The following is a 24,038-nucleotide window of genomic DNA, read 5'->3' on the forward strand; positions in this document are numbered from 1 at the left end:
TGACAGCCTGTGAAAAATAAACTCATTTTTAAAGGTCTTCTTTGGGGCTTGGAGAAAGAGAGTTCAGTGGTTATGACGAGCATTTGCTGCTCTTCCACAGAACCTAAAATTGGTTTCCAGCATCCACTAATGGCAGCTCACAACTATCTGTAGGTGATCTGATGTTCTCTTTGGATCCCAGTGGGAACCATGCATGTGTACAAATCCACACACAGAAACATAGCCATATACATAATTAAAAATAAAATAACAAAGGACCCAAGTTCAATTCACAGTACCCTCATTAGGCAGCTCACAATGACCTACAACAAGAGCTCCAGAAGAGTTACACCCTCTTTTGGCTTCTCTGTTGGCCTTTTGGATAAAATTTTTGCCAGGAAGGTTGATCCAATCATACTTATGCTGGAACCAGCGCATGGCCTCCTCTTTGCTCATTCTGTGTTTGACCCCAATGCAGCATGTCCTGCGTTTCTTGTCTGTGATGCTGAAACCTGGCCTACCCAGAACCACATAGAAGTCAAGGCCATAGAGCCCAATGCTTGGGTCATATTTGATGCCCAGATCAATGTGTTCTTGAAACCCAAAGCCAAAGTTTCCAGTATCTGAGGAATTATTTTTCCGTAATTCATATTCCTGTACCTTCAGGCCTTTCTCCCGAATTTTTTCTGCCTTGGCTCCATGAACAGTGCAGTGAACAGCAATCTTTTCATTTCTTCTGATGCCAAAGGTCCTGACATTGTATCTAGCTTTGGAAAACACAGGTGTCTGACCTGTGAGCTGCTCCAACACCTCGGCTGCCCGGGTCAATCTGTCTCTGCTCTCCCCAACACAGGCAGAGCTTGCGGATGCACAGTTCCCGCATGGGGTTCTCCATTTCACCTTGATCTTGCAACATGATGGGGAACAGAAAGAGAGCACACACGCACAATTTTAATAATATAATATTTTTTAAAAAAAATGTTGGATATGGAGGCACATGCCTTTAATCCCAACACCTGGGAGGCAGAGGCAGGCAGAGCTCTGTGAGTTCAAGACCAGCCTACTCAACATAACAAAATCCAGGACAGCCAGAGCAATACAGTGAGACCTTGAATAACAAAACTTAAAAGGATGAATTTATGTATTGTGTATGGGTATTTTTCCTGCATGTATGTCTGCACACCTCAATTACACAGAACTCCTAGAGGCCAGTAACAGGTGTCAGATCCTTTGATGCTATGTTACAGATAGTTTTGAGCTGCCATGCCGGTGCTGGGAACTGGAACTTACTCCTATGCAAAAGCAACAAATATTTTTAACTGATAAGCCATCTGTCCATTCCCTACAAATAATATCTTTTTTGTTGTTGTTTTTTTGTTTTCAAGACAGGATTTCTCTGTGTAGCCTTGGCTGCCCTGGAACTCACTCTAGACCAGGCTGGCCTGGAACTCAGAGATCCCCCTGCTAGTTTCTACACCCCCCACCTCTTTTAGCCTGGTGTATTCCACTCACTAGTTAATTTAGCACCTGGGTGGTTCAGGCAAGAATATCAAAAATTTCAGACCATCCTGGACTGCACAGTGAGAGCTTGTCCCCAAAACCAAACAAATCTTTTCCTCTATCTTACATGGTCTGACATTTGGACATGGTTGTAAAGATTTGTTGGAGATTTATTTTTTATTTGAATAGGACCTCTTGATGTATCTGGACTGTCTTGGAAAGGGATTTGCTTTTAGTTATCCTATTTGGAATTGTTTTTCCATTCTGAATTCTATCATTCATTCACTCTAGAAAACTCTCATCTTTTTATTTCAGTACTGCCTGACATCAACTCCAGTCTGGAATGTCTAATAAACATAACCTCGCAACTTCTTGTCTGTGCATTACCTTAACTACTATCTTTTAATTTTTCTAACATTTCAGTATTTTATTGATAAAAAGACATTTTTAGGCAAGACCTCCTTACTTGGCACAGGGTTGGCCTCAGTCTTCCAGTTTCCTTCTTCAGTCTCTAAGAGTCTGGGTTACAAACCTGTGCCACTATACCTGGAGCTTATTGTGAAAAATTTACCATATACATTTTAAAATTATTTTTGTCTTTTGTCTTGAACTCTCAATCTTTCTGCTTCACTATCTCAAGTGCTGTTGTTATAGACATGCACCATCACACAGCTCCAAGACTCTAAATGCAGATTGCTAATAGGATGTTCAATCTAATTGAGCTGTATCATATTCTGTAGCTCTTTTAGGATCTTTGTGACTTTTAAAAAATTTTGTGATTTTATTTGCTTTGCTTTTTGAAACTGGGTGTCATTATGGAGCACTGGTGAGCCTGGAACACATTGTGTAGGCCAGCTTACCCTCAAACTCACAGAAGTATGTCTGACTCCGCCTACTGAGTGCTGGAAATTAAGAAGTGTGCCACCATCTGACAGTAAACTTATTTATTTGGTTTTTCGAGACAGGTTTCCCTGTGTAACTTTGGAGCCTGTCCTGAAACTAGCTCTTGTAGACCAGGCTGGTCTCAAACTCATAGAGATCTGCCTGCCTCTCCCTTCCAAGTGCTGGGACTATGAAAGTAACAATTATTGATAATGAAAAGAACTTTGTTACAGTTTCTCAAAACTCCATTATCCTTTGAACATTCTCTCCAAAACCTGTATTAAATTCTATCTGCTGCTGAGATTGCCCAGGAAATCAACACTGAGAAATGACTGTGTCATGAGCATTCTAACATTTTAATTGACATTATGGTGAAATTCTGGGAGTCAAGCATCTATTGCTGGAGTGGATTCATTATAAAAGTGAGTTTCCAGAGTACTGTTCCTGGTCTCTTTATCTAGCACTATGACACTTCAAGAGTTGCTCACCAGATGTGGCCCCCTGCTGAAGTAAGTAAAACCACTAGTCAAACTCCAGAAGTCGTCATTCTTTTCATTACTAGGGAAAACATGAACAGTACTAATGCTAAAAAATTGTGGAGATGGGGCTTCAGAAAACACATGACTTGTAGTTACCAAACCTAACATTTAATCTGGTCAAATTTAAGGAGCCCTTTTGTATCAACTCAGTGTACCTATAGTTTCATATTTCCAAGTTCCTAACAGAAAAAAGGATGGCTATCATCTTCAGCAGCCATGAGATGTTATTATGATTAACACATTTCCTAATAGTCATTGAAGACAAACTAATGCTGTTGATGCTGGGAATGTTCACAAAGTAAAATGTTATGCAATATAAAAGCTTACTCAACTCTCCTCAGCTCTCACATCGACCCATGGACAAGAACAGGACATAGGTTTATCTGCTTGCCATCGAATAAATGTGCTTTAAAAAATTATTTTACATATTGATCCCTTCTCCCTCCCTTCCTCTCCACCCCCCCCCCACACACACACACTCAGGGAGGGCTCAACAAAATCTGTCAAGTCATTTGGAGTAGGGACTAGGCCCTCCCTCCTGCCTCCAGGTTAAGGGAGTATCCCTCCATGGGGAATGTGCTCCTAAAGCAGTGCAGTGTCCTGGTTCTACTGTCAGAGGTCACTTAGACTGCCCAGGCCTTCTGAGACCCATGTTCAGGGGGGTCTGAGTTGTTCCAATGCTGGATTCCCAGCTATCAGTCTGAAATCCATTAGCTCCCCCTTGTTCGGGTCAGCTGTCTGTTTCTGTACCTGGTTTTGTCCTCCCTCTCTACATCTGGATTCCAGTTCAGTTCAGTGTTTAGCTCTGGGTGTCTGCTTCTGTTTCCATCAGCTACTAGATGAGGGCTCCATGATAGTGGATAAGTTAGCCATCGATCTCATTATCAGGGAAGGGTTTAAGGTAGCCTTTCCACTGTTGCTCAGATTGTTAGTTGGATTCAGTCTTGTAGGTCTCTGGACGTTTCTCTAGATTCAGTTTTCTCTTTAAAGCTATAATGGTATCATTTATGCTATCTTTTTTTTCTTTTCTCATCTATTCCTCCTGACTCAATCTTCGTAGACGAATAAATGCCTTTATTGTACTTCAGAAGAAGAAATAAAGGGGGATGGACTTGTGTTTTAAACGCTGAAATTTTTTTTCTTTTTTGGTAATTTGTATGCTTTATGGATGTGGCCTGCATGCATGCACACAACTATGTGTGTAGGTAGGCCAGAAGAGGGCACTGGCTCTCCTGGAACTGGAGTTGATGACAGTTAGAAAGTGCCACACAAGGCTGCAAATCCTGGACTCTAAGAACAGTGTGCACTTTTTTTTTTTTTTTTTTTTTTTTTTTTTCTTTTTTGGTTTTTCGAGGCAGGGTTTCTCTAAGGCAAAAACAAAAGTGGTGAAATCCTTACAATCCCATTATTCCAGAGGCAAGAAAAGGATCTAGAGTTCAAGGGCAGACTATGTTAGATAAACACTATCTAAAGAGAAAAAGAATCATATATTTTCGCACATAATATATATATCAACTTGGTCTATCATCAACTACTTCGATGCAACACAACAGTATCAGTTGTAATCCCGCTAACAACCGCCAGGGCGAGGCGCATCTCGTAGGTCTTCACTGGAGTCCTGGAAATCCGGCACCATGACATCCACCGAAGATGCAGGTGTAGACGAGGAACAAAAGACCCTCGTGCCTCCCTCCCCAGGCTCCGCTCAGAAGGCGTCCGGCGGGGCTCCCGGGCGAGAGTCGCTGCCCACGGGGCACGACGGGCAGGAGGGGCGAAGGGCGCGCGGTGGCCCGAGGCCCCGTCAACGTAGAGGACAGACGCCGGGCAGGCCCGGGAGCGCGCGCTCTGCCGGGCACCGACGGCCGAGCCCGCTCAGCCCGGGACCCGGGGCGCGAGCCCGCTAGGGGGCCCGCGGCTTCCGGCGGCTGCTCCTGGGCCCCCGCACCGTCGTGCGGCCCCGCGGCAACCTAGGCGCGCACGCCCTTAGCAGCCGAGCGCATGGCCGATGGCAGAGCGAGGTCGGGGTTGTCCCGGGCCAAGTTTCCCGGCCCCACGGGGTGCGGTTCTGATGGGCACCAAGTTCTCCCAACAGATCCCACAAAATGGAGGACGACGTCTCCTCCCGCCGCAGCCATGGCGGAGGTGGGGGGCCATTCCCACGGGCGAGGCAAGGTGGAAGCGCCCGCACGGCCGCCAGTGCCCTGCAGCCACGGCCCGTCCCGTCCCCTCGGCCCGCCGCAGGCACTGCGGGGCTCGGCCGTCTCCCGGGCCGTGGGGGCCTGGACAGGGAGGACGCTGGGGCCTCGAGGCCGCGTCTGTCCTCGGACAGAGTCGCGGGGGACCGCGGCGACCGTCTGGAGGCCAAGGCCCGGTGTCCCGATCCCGGCCCCGCGGGAAGCCTCGACGGAGATCCCCCCGCCCCGAGGCCGAACCGCGATCCGTACTGCGGGCCTCGCCACTCGGGCTCCTGACCCGGGCGGACCCGGCGAGTGGGGGCGGGGCGGGGCGGGGCGGGGGCACCGAGGGAGGGAGGGAGGGCTAAGCCCGAGGCTGGCGGCAGGGGGAGGGAACGGCAGGCCCGAGGGCGTGGCGCACGTTTGACGGACAGTCTGTCTGACTACCTCACCGAGGAGGGTCCTGAAAGAAGGCCGACTGAGCCAATGGACATGCCCGAGGCGTTCCGGGCCGCCTTCGGCAGCAGCCAATGAGCGTGCGGAGGGCGGGGCGTGCCCGGGCTCCGCCGCGCCGCCGCCTCCTCTACCTCCTCCTCACCAGCGCTAAAGCCGGGACTGGACCGAGCGGAGTTGTGCGTGTCGCCGAAGGGGGTGGGCCGGGGGAGGGGAGGTCCGCTCCGCGGAGCTGCAGCCAGAACCGGGTGAGGCTTATCCCCGCTGTCTTTCCTGTCGAGGGCCGCGGAGAGTGGGGGTGACTGGGAGCAGCGCAGCCTCGGGAGGAGGAGGCGGAGATGGGTGAGGGCAGCCTCGGGAGCCTCCCACCGACCCGGGCTCAGCAGCCCGAGGTGGCCGTTGTCGCCGCTGCCGCATCGGGGCCTCGGGGGGCGTTAGCGACCACGCCCATATCCCGGGCGTCTTCGCGTGTGGCCCTAGGGTTGAGGGAGCGCGCCGGCGCGGCGGGTGGGCTGGGTGGGGCGGACGCTGGGGCGGGTGGCGCGGGGCACGCAGGGCGGGGGCGGCGGCCACCCGAGGTCGCGGTAGGTCGCGGGGTGTTTTCCTTATGGTGCAGGCGGGTGAGAGGCCCGTTAGCCCTCCCGCCTGGTGGCTGCCCCCCCATATGCCGGATCGAGACCCCAAGTTTTCGGTGAAGGGACCGCTTTAGTCCTGCGACGTTTTCTCTTTCGCTGTTCTCCGCGGAGCTTCTAATCTTAGGTGAGGCAATTTCTCAAGATTGACTTGGTGCCAGTCGCGGGCCTCCGAGTCGTAGGAACCTTAGGTCCCGGGCAGGTGCTTGCAGCAATTGGGACCAGTTATCGAACCGCTTACCACTTTTTGGTACAGTGGTGGCGGTGACGCAGAATGGGCTCGGGAGAAATAGGAATCCCTTACTGGTTTGGAGGACGTGTTTATACTACTGCTGAGCTGTGCACTCTAATTCTGAAACTGGAAAGATTGATCTTGGTCTACTGTAGTTTTTTAATAGTTGATCCCTATTTGTTTGGTTGCTGGAAAAGCTCGGGAATGTCTTCGCCTTGTTTTATTTCCCCGCTGGTGTTCAGGGTTAATGCTACCTCCTCGATTCGCTATTGGTGCTAAAGGGATTTTTGTTTTGTTTTTTCCTCTTATTCTAGGACTTTCAAGCCATCTGCTGAAATATTTGGCAGAAGTAAGGAAAACATCTCCAACGTGAGTCATTTTGCATAGCTTTCTTGTTTAAGCTTATTAGGATTGACTGTGTTCCATATGAGGTTTGCTTTTCTGTTATGTCAAAAATTTGCCATTTGAGTGGTTTCTGCCCGGAAAGTCGAGTCAGTGACACCTGTGGGTACCACTAACATTGTTTTTTTCTCTTTCTTTTTTTTCTAGAACTCCTAAATAGGACTAAGCTTCAATTCATTAAAATCCTGTGCACTTAACATTTTTGTCTTCCTTTCCAACAGATAATTTCTTTATGTTGCATTTTTTAAACTACTAATTATTATTTAAAGTAAGATTTAAAATAAATATTAAATACCTAAAACTTACTGACAAATGTTTTAAGATTGAGGAAGAGCGAATTACAGTTCTTTTTGTTTTTAAAAGATTTTCTTTTACTTGTGTAGGTGTTTTGCTGCATGTATACATGTTTTGCTGCTCGAATGCAGTAATTAAGACGACCAGAAGAGGGCAGTGGATCCTTTGGCACTAGGCAGCAGGTTGGGAGCTACACTGGAAGTGTGGGGACTTAAACCCTGATCCCTTGGAAGAGCAGCCAGTTCTCTTAACCACTGAGCCGACTCTCCAGCCCCTGTGATTTCTCATATAGTACTTCTTAGCCATATCTTTTTTATAATTGAGAGAGAGAGAGACTTGGATTTGCTGGAGCTGGAGTTACAGGTATTTGTGAGTGGTACCATTTGGATGCTGGAATCTGAGCAAATGTTCTTATCTGCTGAGCCATCTTTCCAGCACCATCAAATGTACCTTTTTAAAGTCAGGGTAGTGTCAGACTGTAGAATTCTGTCTAGGTTTTAAGAATGGAGATTTGAAGCCAGGCATTGGTGGTGCATGCCTTTCATCCCAGCACTCAGGATACAGAGGCAGGAGGACCTCTGAGCTCAAGGCCAGCCTAGTCTACAGAGCAAATTCCAGGACAGACTGGGTTATACATAGAAACCCTGTTGGGAGCTGGGTGTTGGTGGTGCACACCTTTACTCCCAGTGCTTGGGAGGCAGAGGTAGGCGGATCTCTGAGTTTGAGACCAGCTTGGTCTGCACATCGAATTTCAGGACAGGCTCCAAAGCAATACAGAGAAACCCTGTCTCGAAAAACAAAAAACCAAAACAAAAATCCCTGTTGGGATGTGGTAGGGGAGTTGAAGGAGGTTGGGGAGATGGCTCAGCAGTTAAAAATATTTATTATTCTTGCAGAAGGCCTGGGTTTGAGTCCCAGCATTCAAATGGCAGCTCATAATAGTTTGTAACTCCCAATTCCAGGGGATTTGATTTTTCTGACCGACACAGTCCCCTGGGCACCAGACACTCACAAATAAATATTTAAAAAATCATACAACTAAATACGATTAAATGAACATTTAAAAGAACAAACACTTTAAAACAGTGGGTTGTGGTGATACACGCCTTTAATCCTAGCAGTTAGGAGTCAGAGACAGGTGAATATCTTAATTTGAGGTCAGGGATACACAGAGAAACCCTGTCTCAAAAAGAAAAAAATACAATGGTTTTGATAGAGGTTTGCCAGAGGTGTTGTGATCCACATGTTGCCCCCACTTTAGAAGTTCAAAGCCATGGGGCTAGAGAAATGGGTCTGCCATTAAGAACACTTGCACTTGAATATTAGTATCCACATGGTGCCTTACAACCACCATTGACTCCCTTCAGTGGATCTGATGCCCTCTTGTGACATCTGAGGCACACTAGATGTGCCTGTGATGTACATACATGTAGGCAGAATACTCACACATTGAATAAATCTAAAACAAATTTTTTTTAAGTTCAAAACCTCTTTAAAAATCTAAAATTTGGTAGCTAAAGAGATACTGCAGTGGTTAAGAGAAGTCAGATTGGTGGCTGTAGAGATGGCTCAGTGGTTAAGAGCCGTGGTTGCTCTTTCAGAGAACTTAGGTTCAATTCTCAGCACCCACATGACAGTGAACAACTGTCTGTCACTCTAGTTCTAGGGGATCTGACACTTCCATACAGAGACATACCTGCAGGCAAAACATCAATTCACATGAGATAAAAATAAATTATTTTTTTAAAAAGAGTAATGAATTGGGGATTTAGCTCAGTGGTAGAGCGCTTACCTAGCAAGCATAAGGCCCTGGGTTTGGACCTCAGTTTGCAATGGTGGGAGGGGTTATAAGTGGGGTTCAACTCCCAGCATTCATGTGGTGACTCAGAACTGTTTGTAACTCCAGGTTCAGGATATTGGGCACCAGGCCTACAGGTAGTGCATAGATGTTCATGCAGCAAAACACCCATGTAGGTTAATAATAAGTTTTAAGATACCTAAAATAAGTAAAGTCCACAGAATTTCTCAAGTGGGTACTCATAAATAAAACATAGTTACATGTTTATTATTCCAAGAGAGAAGAACCAGGCACAGTTACAATCTGATCAGAGCAAAATCAGAATTGGACAGTATAAATAAATAGTTCAGTCTGGCACCTGGAACTTGACTCATGATCTTTTGGGCTCCAGAGAACTTTGGACAGCCTTACTTCTGCAGCTCTGCCATTTGCACACACAGGGCTGTCTCCTGACTCAAGCCTGCTCCACTTCACAGCTGTGTCTGTCTTTGATCCACAGTCTTGAACTCTCCAGTATGCTGGGGTCTTTATTGCAACTAAGGCTACCTCTTCATCCATGTCCATTCTTAGGTTCGTGATGCCAAGCCTCAGTTTCTCTCTGTGATCTCAAGTACTTTTACATATTAAGTTCAGCTGTCAGCATGAGATGGAGCCTTGACCCCTCTGGATCACAACTTCTGTGTGCTGACCCTGAGGAAATACATTCCAGATTTCTTTTGTTATTGTTTGCTTTTTTTCAAGACAGGGTTTCTCTTTGTAGTCCTGACTGTCCTGGAACTCTGTAGCCCAGGCTATGCTCAATAAACTCAGAGATCCGCCTGCCACTGCCTCCCAAATTTGGAATCAGAGGCATGCACCACACACTTTCCAGATGCTTTCTTAGTGATGCTGGTCTCTTGTTAGTCACAGCTGACTTTTCAGCTCCAGCTAAGTCACAGATTCAAATAAGTCACAAGTCAGGCCTCTGTCAACTGGAGTTTTCTTCACACTCTTACATTTTACAGACTATCATGAAGGGAAGTTGGGGCAGGAACCTAAAAGCAGAAACTGAAGCTACTTGTTTGATTACTTCCCATGCCATCTGACTGTCTTCTATAACCCAACACCACCTGCCCCTAGGCTATCACCACTCACATTGGACTGGGCCTTCCTACATTATTCAGCAACCAAGGAAATGCCCAGCAGGCTTGCCTACAAACCAGTTTGATGGAGGATGTTTACCAATTTTGTTAATTAAAAGAAGTCATACAAATCACTACATAGCAAAGTAAACTGACTCAAAGTCTAAACAGCTCAATGAAAACTATTGAATGAAATGAGAACATGACTACTTCAAGGTGCGGTTAAAGAGAAGGTTTTTATTGTAGATATGAGGATAGTGAAGTCAGAGGCATCTGGAGTAGTCCAAAGCAAGGAGAGAGAGTAGTAGACTAAACATGGCCTTACGAATGGACCAAGCCATGGGGTTGGAGAGGGCAAGAGGGCACATAGCTAGAATGGCAAGGTTCCATAGGAATGGGAACCTGGGTAAGGGGAAGTGAGGTAAAGTAGGGTAGGGGCAGGGTGAGAAGAGTGGAGAGGAGCCCTGTGCATGGAGGTCAGCAGACATTTTTGGTATGCTAAGAGGCATCACTTGTTAGGCAGTTGTCCAGAGTTTCTTTTGAACATGACAACTTGAGATGTAATTTTAAATATTTGCATATCCATTATGCATTTAGAGACTTAGAGGACGTTTTCATTTTATGGTCTTTTTCTTTTCTTTTTTTTTTTTTTTGAGACAAGATCTCTTTATCCTGGAAGTTGCTAAGCCAGTAGTTTCTTAACCTTCCTAATCCTGCCACTCATTTTTTTGTTTGTTTTGAGACAGTATCTGCAGTCCTGGCTCTTCTGAAGCTTGAGGTGTGGACAGGCTGGCCTTGAACTCACAGAGATCCATTTGCCTCTGCCTCCTGATCCACACCCATCTCTGACTAGTTTTTTAGTGTCAGTTTTTATTATGTTGAAATAAGTCAGAATATTCCTTTTTAGCCTTTTAAAACACATATTACTATTTATCATCTATATCTAGGTATACTATTAATTGAAAGATACTACTATTTGCAGGTAAATTTTTCTGTTGTAAAAATAAAATTAGAGAACAGTAAGCCATCAAGATTTAAAATATCTAGGGCTGGAGGTGTAGCTCAGTTGTACAGAACTTAACTAGCCTCAATCTTGGAACATACTAAGCTATAATCTTTATATCCAGAAAATGTAATTCAATGAGATGTAGTAACTTGCTCAGTGTACCATAAGTGGTCAGATCGTAACATTTCTCTTTTGAACAGTATATTGAATGATTTTATGTCAGCTTGATACATGCTAGAATCACCAGTTAGTTGGGGACCTAAATTAAAAACAAATGTTTCAGCTGGGCAGTGGTGGTACACGCCTTTAGTCCCAGAACTTGGGAGACAGAGCAGGTGGATCTCTGTTGAGTTCAAGACCAGCCTGGTCTACAAGAGCTAGTTCCAGGACAGGCTCCAAAGCCACAGAGAAGCCCTGTCTGGAAAAAAAAATGTCTCTTAGCTAAGCTATGGTGGCACAGGCCTTTAATCTCAGCACTTGGGAGGCAGAGGCAGGAGGATCTCTGTGAGTTAAAAGACTGCCTGGTCTACAGAGTAAGTTCCAGGACCATCAGTGCTACACAGAGAAACCCTGTTTCAAAAATAAAGAAGAGAAGAAAAGGCTTTTGTCTGACTTAAGGATGTAAGTAAGGACTTAAGTAAGTTTTCTGAGGTGGTGAGCAGGGCAAACAAGAAAAATTTAAAGATAAAATTGCATTTTGGTATTTGGAGAGTATTTGGGAGAAAAAAATTGACAGCATGAGAGAAATAGGAGTTACAGTATTACACTAGTCAATATGAGCGTCTGGTATGGTAATTTAATATGTAAAGACGGTATGATAATTATGTAAGGACTTCGAGTTGTTGGTATTTAGTGGATTTTTTTCTTTTTAATTTTGGTTTCAGTTTTTTTGAGACAGGGTCTCTGTAGTTCTGTTTGTCCTGGAACTTTCTGTGTAGACCAGGCTGGCCTCAAACTTTGAGGTCCCCTTGCCTCTGCTTCTGCCTCACTAGTGCTGAGCACTGGCTGCTCTTCCAGAGGTTCTGTGTTCAATACCCAGCAACCACATGTGGCTCACAACCATCTACAATAGGTTCATAGGTTCTGATGCTGTCTTCTGGCCTGCAGCTATACATGCAGAGGACACACACACACAAATTAATAAATTAGAAAAACAATTTTTTTTTAAAAAAGGCTTGTACAATGGTACACGATAGATACAGTTTTTGTTTGTTTGTTTATGTTTGTTGGTTTGTTTTAACACGTATCTATGTGGACATATACAGTTGTGGATACAGATCCCTGTGGAGTCAAGAAGAGGGTATTTAATACCCTGGAGCTGAAGTTATGTGCAGTTGTGAGTCTCTTGGTATGGGTGCTGGAAACTGAATTCAGGTCTTATATAAGAGAACAATAGACCTTCCTAACTGCCAAGCAATCTCTCCAGCCCAAATTTGTTATTTTAAATTTAAAGAAAGTATATGCTATTTTTTGTTGTGAGTGGAGAGTAGTATAAAGTGAGCATAGTTACTACCAAACTACATAGTTTCCATCAAACTCCATAACGAAGTGGAATTTAACAAAGTGGTTAACAGGAAATCAGAATGAGTATCACATAAATGGTTTTCTGAAATTGCTTCTGTAAATGGAAATACCCTCTTTGTTTTCTGTCTGTTACAGATTCTTTGGCTTGGATAAATCTTCAGTGGGACGATTAGTTGACTGTACAGGCTCATGCTTTCCTAGGAAATTGGGCCATGGCAGCTCATCTCACAGATGTGGATTCATTTGCTGGTCCCACTAGTTCTTTAGTCAGTGCATCTAGGAACTCACCTGTGGAAGATGATGATGTTGTGTTTGTTGAATCAATACAGCCTCCAGTTTGTGCTCCAGCAAGAGATGAGGAAAGAAACTTTGTATTTTCATCTTCAAAACATGAAAATCCACAAGGAAATTATTTCATAATTCCTCCTTCTTTAAGAGATTTGACTTCTCAGAAGGGAAATACATATGAAACAATTGTTATTGATGATGAAGGGGACACAGAAACAAATGGAGGGGAGGAGAAAACTCCTACCAATTTTACTGATTGGGGACTTCTGGGAAACAAAGATAGTACCAAAAATTTGGATTTCTTCATTTCCAGTGTATCAAGAAGTAAGGTAAATTCGGGAATGGGTACTAATGGTATCGCTACAGATTGACTCTATTAATACTAATGTTACAACTGTAGAAGCAGGTGTAAGTCCTGAATGCTGGGTGAGATAGGAACTTAATGATCATATATCACTGTAGAGTACCAGCTTGGGAGATGTTGCTCAAGGGTTTGGTGTTAATGTACAAACATACACCCCATGTTTAACTTCACAGACCAAGACTGGAGTAGGACCTTTTAATCCTGGTAGGGTGGATGTAGCAGATGCACTCCAGAATGGAAGATTTGCAGTACACCACAATCCTGGTATGCAGTAAGTTGTATGAAATTTCTGTGTGAATCTGTACATACGTTCCTGGAGGCCAGAGCTGTCTTCTTCTGTTGATCTCTACCTTATTTTATCTATCTATCTATCTATCTATCTTCTATCTATCTGTGTTAATTTTTTCTTTACATTCCAATCCCAGTTTCCCAGACCCCTCTTCTCTGGATCCCCTAGGATCCCAGACCCCTCCTTGGAAGTCTAAGTCTGTCCCATCATCTCGTTGAGGCAGGACCAAGGCTCCTCCCTTCCTCCCTACTCCCCACACCCCTGTGTCTAGGCTGAGAAAGGTATCCATATAGAATGGGCTCCATGTAGTCAGTTTGTGCATTAGAGTTAATGTTGGACCCACTGCCAGTGTCCTCATATATTGCTCTCATATATTGTCCCAATCACACCATTTTCACCTATATTCAGGGAGTCTAGTTCAGTCTATGCAGGTTCCCCAGTTGTAGACCTGAATCAGTGATCTCTCACTAGCTGGAGTCAGCTGATTCTGTGGGTTTCCCCATCATTTGTCTTGACTCTGTTGTTCATATTATCTCTCCTCCCTCACTTGGATTGTGCTCCAGGAGCTTGGCCCAATTGTTTGTTGTGGATTTCTGCATCTTCTTCCATCTGTTTCTGGATGGAAGAGGGTTCTAGCTTCTCAGGGATTGTGGATTGTAGGCTGGGTATGTTTTGCTTTATGTCTGGTATCCACTTATGAATCCACATGCTCATTCTGGGTCTGGATTACCTCAATCAGGATGGTTTTTGCTAGTTCTGTCCATTTGCCAGCAAATTTTATAATGTTATTGTTTCTTTTACTATTGAGTAGTACTCCACTGTGTAAATGTACCACATTTTCTTTATCCATTCTTTGGTTGAGGGGCATCTAGGTTTTTCCAAGTTCTGGCTATTATGAATAATGTTGCTATGAACATAGTTGAGCAAATGTCCTTGTGGTGTGAGGTATATATGCCTTTGGGTATATGCCCAAAAGTGGTATTGCAGGGTCATGAGCTAGGATGGCTTCTGATTTTCTGAGAAATTGCCATATTGATTTCCACAGTGGCTGAACAAGTTTGCACTCCCACCAGCAGTGGAGGAGTATTCTCCTTTCTCCCATCCTTTCCAGCATAAGCTGTCACTGATGTTTCTATTATAGCCATTCTGATCAGTGTAAGATGGTATTTCATCTACCTTATTTCTTTTTTTTTTTTTTTTTTTTTAAACTGACCCTGATGCTCACCAGTTCAGCTAGATTGGTTATCTGGCAAGTCCCAGGTATCCTTTTTTTTTTTTTTTTTTTTTTTTTTTCTGTTTACCCAACACTGAAATTATAGATGCATGATGTTTTTTTCTCTGTGTATTCCTGGCATCCTGGCACTCACTCTGTAGACTAGGCTGGCCTCAAATTCACAGAGATCTGCCTGTCTCTGCCTCCTGAGTGTTCTGGTTAAAGGAATGCACCACCACTGCCTAGCCATTAGCTGACATATTTAAAGACAGGGTGTCTAGAACTCAGCCAGTCATCTTGTCTCCGCAGCACTTGGGATCGCAGGCATGCAAAACCATACCCAGCTAAATGTTCTATTTAGGAATTTAAATATTTACATTCTAAAAATGGGCATACATGCATTAAGTATATGCCAAACCTAAAGTGATTTTTTTTTTCAGATAAATTACTATCTTAGGCAATATAAGGATATCTTAGTTTCCTAATTATGTATAGATATGCTTCCCTTAAGTATCAGTGAGTCCACAACTGTTTTGAGAGTTGTGATTTTATTTCTCCCATAGTATTAATAATGACAAATCTTGTAAAGATTACTGTTTTAGTTCTGCTGCTGCCTAAATCTGGTTTGTATCTGAATTAAAGTTAGCAAAGAAAGTTTAACCCCAGAGTATAACGTCTATTTACAGTTGAATATGTATTTCACTTATTCCTTATGTCACTGGGGAATTAGGTATAATTTCAGTATATAACAGGAAAAAAAAGCAATCCAGAGGGATGGGAATTTTACCTAGCAGGTATATCCCTAGCACTACAGAGAAATAACAACAAACCCATAGAGCTTATTGTACTTGCATAATCTAGTAAATTCAGGAGACAGATTTTGTCTTAGGAGTTTGACAGTAGTTGATGGTTTGCCACATGTTTTTATTTCCTGATTAAAAAGAAATTCCTTAGAATGCAAATGAAGTAGTTGTATTAGTTCCTTTTTAAAAGTAGTTGTTATTAAATACCTTGAAGCAGCTTGAGGTAGGAGGGACATATTTTGGCTCATAGTTTGAGGGACTACAGTCCACTGCAGCAGGGAAAGATGACAGGCATTCCCAAAGCTGGAGGAACCAGTGGCAGCTGCCAGTAACACTTTCCTTTAGAGGTAGTCTTGCCCAGGGTAGCCTCAAACTTGGGGTCATCCTACTGTTTATTTCCATCACACTATGATTATAGGTTACACCACTACACAGGATAATACTTGCTTGGCACCACAGAGAGCTTGAGCTTGAACCAAGCTAGTTCCCCTAACCCCTGTCTCTACCAGGTAGGCCCTGTATCCACCAGCTGGAGATAGCTGTTGAAACAAATGAACTCATGGGAAATATTTCATAGCCAGTCACACAGGAGAGGAATCCTGGATTGTCAAAGTTATTTTTGCCTTAACCATGTGCTTATGAATCTCTTAAAGTTTTAAATTCAAATGTGTCCTAATGTGTACTTTTATTTATTCCATAACTTTTTCTTAATGTGTTTCATTTTTTAAGATTCTTGGATCTCCCAATCAGCATCATTTCCTCGTAATCAGAAACAGCAAGAGATGGATTCTTTATCACCAGTGGCCTCACTTCCTAAACAGAATTTCCAGCCCTCAAACCAACATCTTAATAAACCTGCTAAAATCACTTGTGCAAACTGCAAAAATCCTCTACAAAAGGGACAGACGGCTTATCAACGAAAAGGATCGGCTCATCTCTTCTGTACAACCACCTGCCTTTCTTCTTTTTCTCATAAGCGTACTCGAAAGACACGGAATGTAACATGTAAAAAGTAAGCAGACCTCAACATTTCTCCATGTGGTTTAGTGCTACCAGTATTAATAAATACCGTGATATAAATGTAATCTAGACTTGTCGTAGATGCTACAGAGATGTTTTCAACTTTTAAGATTGTGTTATTCTAGAACTATGGGCTCATCTATACTGCAAGATTTTGTTTGTTGCTTGTTTGTTTTATTTTCCAGTTCCCCTATATACTATAGTTTAACAGAAGAATGTATGGAGGTACAGAAGTATAGTACCCTTCTCTTGGGTGCTACATTTGTCTTTCCCTTTTTACATGCGGGTTTTATTTTGGTCTACATTTTGTGTGTGTGCATCTGTGTGTCTGGGTGTGTGGTATGCTCATGAATAGGCCATTGGAATTGGTCCTTTCCTTCTACAATGTGGGTTCCAGGGATGGAACCTAGGTCATAAAGCTTGACAGTAAATGCCTTTTCTTTTTGTGCCATCTCTTCAGGCCCACTACCAACATTTTTTTAAGATTTATTTTTATGGGGCTTGAGGTATGGCTCAATGCTGTAGAGTACTGGCTGCTCTTGATTATTCCAGCATCCAGTCCCGGGGGATCCAACACCGTCTTCTGGCCCCTGTGGGCATTGCACCCATATGGTAAAAACAGACATACATGCAGACAAAATAACCATATACGTAAAATAAAAGTAAAGGCAAAAAATATTCAAGTTATGTGTGTTTGTGTGTAGGTACATGTGAGTACAGGTGCACCAAAGTCAGAGGTGTTATGTCACCCTGTAGCTGGGGTTGCAAGGCGGTATTGAGCTGCCTCTTGTAGGCTAGGCACCAAGCTCAGGTTTTCTATAAGAACAGTACATGCACCAATGAGCCATGTGGTTAGCACCATTGGAGTTGTTTCTTCCAGCATATTTTGTTTTGCCTATGTCTATGAAAGTATACTCTGTACATGCTTGGTACCCTCAGAGGCCTGAAGAAGATGCTGGGTTCACTGGAACTGGAGTTAAGGAGAGTTGTAAGCCACCATGTGGGTGTTAGGAACCAAATCTGGGTCGTCTGCAAGAGCAACCAGTTCTTTTTTTTTTTTTTTTTTTTTTTTTTTTGGGGGGGGGGGGTGCAGGTTTCGAGACACGTTTTTTGGATCCCTGGCTGTCCTAGAACTCACTCTGTAGATGAAGCTGGCCTTAAACTCAGATCCACCTGCATCTACCTCCTGAGTGCTGGGATCAAAGGTGTGTGCCCCCACCACCCAGTGCAGCTTATGCCCTAACACTAAGCTGTGTCTAGCCCCAGCTACCAGCATTTTTTAATCCTTCTTGAATTCTATGAACCTTAGTGCATTTCTGATGTTACAAAAAATTTTCTCCTGTATTATTTAGGAAATAGTGGAAGTAAGGTTGAGAGTGGATTTTAAAGTACAGTAATCTTAAGACATTCCTTTCTCTCTTATATTCCAGAGATTCTCCTGTGAAGACAGCAACCATGATTCCTCCAGTGGGGTCAAGCAAGTCCTTACCAGAACTTTATAGTGCATCTCTGTCTCCCTGTGAATACTCCCAGAGTCTCAGAAAAGAAGTTTTTACTAAGTCAAGATGTATAATGTGTAATAAATTAGGAGAGGTCTGGCTTTTTATACTACTATATTTAGGCTCCTAAGAATAATGCTGAGTTTTAAATATCAGTGTAAACTATGCCAACTATATAATGTCCATATTCTAAATTCTCAGGTTGGAAGAACTAATAAGATGTTAGAATTCTGTTTATTGAAATAATTTACCAATGAGTGGTGGTGCACATGTTTAATCCCAGAGAAGTAGGGGCAGGCAGATCTCTGTTAACTTAAGGCTAACCAGGTGTATATACATTGAGTTCCAGGACAGCCAAGGCTATATAAAAGTGAGACCTTGTCTCTCCCACCCCTCAGAAAATACTCATTTTCATAGTGTAGAAAGTACATGTCTGTTTATGTGGAATTAGTTATAATCAGTAATTTCAGGACAGTGAAAGAAGCAACATCCTATAAGAATGTGTGGGACAAATAGTTTAGTGCATGTTCAAGAGAAGAGAGATATTATTCAGGCAGTAATTTCTTTACATTGCCCTTGGTAACTCAGTCTGATGTTGGGTAACTCTGGGGGCCATTCAAATAAGACATACATTTACTTCAGTCATAGCTGTAGACCCACCTTACTGCTAGATGTATAGACACCATTCTAAGTATGGATAATGATTCCTTTCATCCTTCTCCCAAGTATTGTAAGGAAGGATCCACATACTGTAGGGCAGTAAATTGTATAATACTGTCTTAAGAAATTTTGTTTTCTTTTAGGTTCGACATGAAATCAGTGTTAACAATGTAACACATAAACTGTGTAGTAACAATTGCTTTAATGAGTACAGATTTACTAATGGTCTAATAATGAACTGCTGTGAACAATGTGGCAAGTATATGCCCAAAAATACTGGACACAGGGTCCTGATTACAGGTCAGCAAAAGAGCTTCTGCAGTCAGAATTGTGCCACTGAATATAAAGAGGTAATTCATTGTTTCATTTGTTCCTACAATGTTATTTTACCTACATGGCTGCTTTGCCTGCATGTTAGTCTGTGTATCACATGCATCCTTTATGCCCTCAGAGGCTAGTTCCTCTGGAACTATAGTTACAGACAGATGTGAGCCACCATGTGAGTTTAGGAATGTAAATCAGATCCCCTGGAAGAGCAGGCCAGTGTTCTTAATTGCTTAATTTCTCCAACCCCCAATTCTCTCTCCTCTTCCCCTTTGCTAATGTGTGCACACACATGCACATGCATGTTTCTGTGAGTGCAAGTGACTATAGGTGAAAGTTGGAAGACAGGAAGACAACCTGGGGTATCTGTCCTTGCCTTCTAGTTTGAGATAACATCTCATTATTTAATCCTGTGCACCAGGCTATCTGGCCTTAAAGCTTCTGGTGGTTCTCTTGTTGCCATCTCCCATTGTGCTGCAGAATACTCAGATTCGGAGCCCATGTCGGTTTAATACCTGTTATGATGGCACACGCCAGCACTAGGGAGTCAGGGGCAGGTGGATCTCTGTGAGGGGGAAGCCACTCTGTTCCACTTAGCAAGTTAGATCAGACCTTGTCGCAGAGATCTGGCAAAATAATATTATTAAATTTATTTTCTTTAACAATTACATAAATATCTGGGTGGTGGTGAATACCTTTAATGTCAACACTCGGGCAGCAGAGGCAGGTGGATCTCTGTGAGTTCAGAATGAGTTCCAAGACAGTCAAAGCCACACAGAGAAACCCTGTTTGAAAAACAAAATGAAATAAACAAACAAAAAATTTATAAATGAATATAGTGCATATATGTAATATATTTCATTACTCTAATTCCCTTATTTCCACTTTGTCAACTTCCCTGCCTCAAATCCCTTTCCTACATTCATGTTTGTATTAATTACTTTTTGTTATTGTTATAAAACACCATGACTAAGGCAACTAGAGAAGAAAGGGCTTATGTATTTGGGGCTTATGATTCCAGAGAGATAATAATAGTTCATGATGGTGAGTGAAGTGGAGATAGCTGGTGCGGTAGGTGAGTGCTCACATCTGATTCACAAACAGGAAGTTGAGAGAGCACTGGAAATGGTGGGAGTACTGTAACCTCAAAGCCTTTTTGCAGGGATATACTTCCTCTAGCAAGGCCACACCTCCAAATTCGACCCCAAACAGCCACCAACCAGGGACAACTATTTAAATGCCTGAGATTTACCATGGATATCTCTCTCATACAAACCACCACAATGTCTTTGTGTTATAACTCACTGAATTTATCTAGGGTTGCATGTGTTTAGAATAGGACACTTAATGTTCTGTGACTGTATGCACTCAAGAGTGCGTGCATCCACATACATGTGTGCATATGTGAATACACCTGTACATAAACACATTAGTAAAAATAATAAAGAACATAAGGTTTGAAGAAAAGAAAGCAAGATGGGGAAGTATGTGTAATCAAAATAGGCCTCAGCTGCATATACAAATCTGAATATACAAAGTGATTAGTAGCAGGTCTTCAGAGAAGAGCAGTAGAGAAACTTTAGCAGTACGTGGACATTTTAAGCAGAAGGCTTCCCTGGTATACAGACAGTCCTAGGTTAAGTCCCTGATGGCACCCCATACTGTCATTAATTGCTTATCACTGAATAATGAGTAGAATTCATAAAATATAAGCTGTCTTTTTTTTTTTTTTTTAATAAGGAGCCAGAAAGGTGGCTTAGTGATTAAGAGCATTTGCTGTTTTCCCAGAGGACACAAGTTCAATTCCCAGCACCCACATCAGGTGGATTACTACCACTTGTAACTCCAACACCAAGGCATCTGACATCAGGAGGCAGAGACAGGCAGATACCTGAGTTCAAGGCCAGCCCAGTCTACAAATCAGCCAAGACTGTTACACTGAAACACTGTCTTGAAAAAACAGAAAGAAAAGTAAATGAAGAATATTGAACTGAAATCAGAGATCCTTGTTACATACATGTATTTATGTACATGTGTAAATAGGGTTGTGGCAATTTTGCCATTAAATTGCTTTTGGGGGGATGGGTGTGCTGGGGAGGTAACTCAGAACTTTAGAGTACTTGTTGTTCTTTCAGGGGACTCATTTGATTCATAGTATCCACATGGTGGCTTAAAAAACCATCTATAACTCAAGTTCCAGGGGATCTCATCTGGCCTCTCTGGGCACCAGGCATGCACATACTCATCCATGGAGGCAAAATACCATCTGTGTAAAGTAAATAAGCCTTTAAAAAAAAAAAGAGGAAAAAACTGGGTGAGATAATACCTTTAATCACAACAGAGGTAGGCAGATCTATGTAGATTCAAGACAGCCAGGCCATATAGTGACATCTTGCTTTGAAGGGTAGGGATATATATAATTTTACAGTTTATTTTGAGGCAGGGTTTCTCTGTGTAACAGCCCTGGCTGTCCTGGAACTTGCTATGTAGTCCCGGCTGGTCTGGAACTCGAGATCTGCCGTTCCTGCTTCCTGAGTGTTGGACTAGAGGCACGAGGTACCATTTGCCTGGCTTTAGAGACATTTTCTTAATTGTGGTTCCCTCCCCTTAGATGACTTTAGCTTGTGCTAAGTTGTTATAAAACTAACCAGCACACCAGCCAGCCTGCCTTCTTGCCTCCTTGCCTGCCTGCCCGTCCCCATCCTTTCTTCCCATCTGTTCTTTCTTTTTTAGTTAAGGTCTTATTATGTATCTGGCTGGCCTGGAACTCTGGGTGAACTAAACCAAGCTAGCATCTGCCTGCCTCTTCCTCCTCTAAGTGCTAGGATATAAGGTGTTTAGTGTCATTGCCAGGTTACACTTGATTTTTTGTTTGTTTGCTTTGTTTTCTAGACAGGGTTTCTTTTTGTATCCTTGGCTGTCCTGGAACTCACTCTAGACCAGGCTGGATTCACAGAGATCCATCTGCCTCTGCCTCCCAAATGCTGGGATTAAAGGCATGTGCTGTCACTACCACCTGGCTTTATACTTAGTTTTGTTTGTTTGGTTTTTTTTTAATTGCCATTTGAATTTATTTCATTGAATGGTTATGTGAACATAACATTTATATATGATATATACCTTGTATGTATGGATGATGTGTTAAGAATGTCAGACAAATTGCCAAACTGCTTTCCCAATTCAACTTACATTGTTAAATTTCCATCAGAGCTTTAGCAAAATTCTAATTTTTTGCTGTGTCACTATGATGTTTCCAATTGTCACTGTCAGTTGCAGCCATCCTGCTAGGTACGCTATGCCTAGTTTTGTTTCTTATATTTTAAGAGTATGAGTGGCTTCATGTACACTGAGTGCGTGCTTGGTATGTTTTATTTCTTTGAAAGCTAACAATAAGCCATTGCCTGGTCTTATTTCTGTATTTCAATTTTTAAAATGCCAATAAAATTGTAATTTCTATTCACAGATAATGGAAACAAAATCAAAAACAGCACTTTTACAAAACAGAAAAAGGAATGCTGTCAGAGAAGAAAAGGAAAGAAAATTTCATGAATCAAGTACACTTTCAGAAAAAATAGGAGAAATACCAGAAAAAAAGGAAAAGATTTCAGAGATAATGAAAGCTGCAACACAATGTAACCTAGATCCATGCCTGGAGGAGAAGCTTATAAACTCACCCCCTGTGACAGTGGTACCTGATAAACCTGATGTAGTTCAAGAGCAATTGGGAGACAAGGATTCAGAAGATTCTGGGATGTCAGGTGTGCTATCTTCAGATCCAGGTTCATGGCCCCGAATACTGAATATGAAACAACGTGATATTCTTGTCAAAAATGATCCACCTCAAATAAGAAATTTTAATTTTCCAAAAGACAGCACGGGGAGGAAGTTTTCAGAAGCATACTACACACGGATTCTTCCAAGTGGTGAGAAGACCACGAGGTCCTGGCTACTCTATTCAGCCTCCAAAGACTCAGTGTTTTGCCTATATTGTAGACTCTTTGGGGAAGGAAAAAATCAACTGAGAAATGAAAATGGGTGCAAAGATTGGCAGCATTTGTCACATATTCTTAGTAAACATGAAGAAAGTGAAATGCACATCAACAATAGTGTTAAGTATTCAAAATTAAAATCCAACATGAAAAGTAAAACTGATGAAGGGATAGAGCATAGATTGTATGAAGATGGGGAAGATGGTGTGCTACTATTGTATACATAATGTCCTGTCTGCTCCAGACATGATAGTCAGTGTCTGCGTTACCCAGAGAAGTTTTGTGCCAGGAGCCACTATCATTACATTGTGGCACTTAAGTGGAGGAACTTAGAGGAGTATGTGTTACCAATATGTCTAATAGCAAATAAATAGTAAAAAATGCTGTTCTGGATGAAAAAATAATTGGAGTGAGTAGTCATTTTTGCAGATTTTAGTAAAGACGGTTTGAGTTTTGTCACTATGTAGGGCCTCACCTTGTAAAGTTGTTCTTAGATGACTTCCACTTTGTGGCCTGAGAACCAGAGACAACAAAATACATATATAATAAGCATTTTTAACATTGTTAGAGAAAATATATTCAGGCTGGGAGTGGGGGCACATGCCCTTCATCCCAGTACTCAGGAGGCAGAGGCAGGTGGATCTCTGTGAGATTGAGGCCAACCTCATCTACAGAGCAAATTCTGGGAAAGCCAGGGCTACACAGAGAAACCCTGTCTTGAAAAACCAAAAATGAAAATATATTCAAGCAACCTAAGAACGAACAGAATAGGATCTGAAATTACAGATGTTTGCTTATAAACCAAATTTCGTTTTTCTTTCTTTAAAACATTTTTCTATTTGTGCAAATCAGTGCATTTGTTACAGTAAATAAAGGTAATTTGAATTTTATTTGCTTTATATTTGTTTTCAATTTAATATGTGCATGTTTTAGCTTTTGTTATGAGAATTATAATTACTAAGATTACATAGATATTTTTATGTATGAATATAAGAAACATTAAAAAGGTAGGTAGGGGCAGTGGTGGTACACACCTTCAACCCCAGCACTTGG

At 42.6% G+C, this 24,038-nt stretch overlaps 1 protein-coding gene and 1 pseudogene across 1 annotated transcript; one reads left to right on the forward strand and one right to left on the reverse strand.

Annotated features, from left to right (window-relative positions):
* Positions 1-264: 264 nt before the first annotated feature.
* LOC127230060 (60S ribosomal protein L11-like) lies at positions 265-895 on the reverse strand (annotated as a pseudogene).
* An 11,776-nt stretch (positions 896-12,671) lies between these two features.
* Positions 12,672-23,878, forward strand: Zmym5 (zinc finger MYM-type containing 5). Its single transcript, XM_051195623.1, has 6 exons — positions 12,672-13,153; positions 13,362-13,452; positions 16,223-16,505; positions 17,944-18,106; positions 18,816-19,022; positions 22,460-23,878. The coding sequence occupies exons 1-6, from the start codon at positions 12,749-12,751 to the stop codon at positions 23,210-23,212; spliced, it is 1,902 nt and encodes a 633-aa protein (XP_051051580.1). The 5' UTR covers positions 12,672-12,748; the 3' UTR covers positions 23,213-23,878.
* The last annotated feature ends 160 nt before the right edge of the window (positions 23,879-24,038 follow it).

The sequence above is a fragment of the Phodopus roborovskii genome, unplaced genomic scaffold (genome assembly GCF_943737965.1).
Source record: "Phodopus roborovskii unplaced genomic scaffold, PHOROB, whole genome shotgun sequence".
NCBI classification, from domain to species: Eukaryota; Metazoa; Chordata; class Mammalia; order Rodentia; family Cricetidae; genus Phodopus; species Phodopus roborovskii.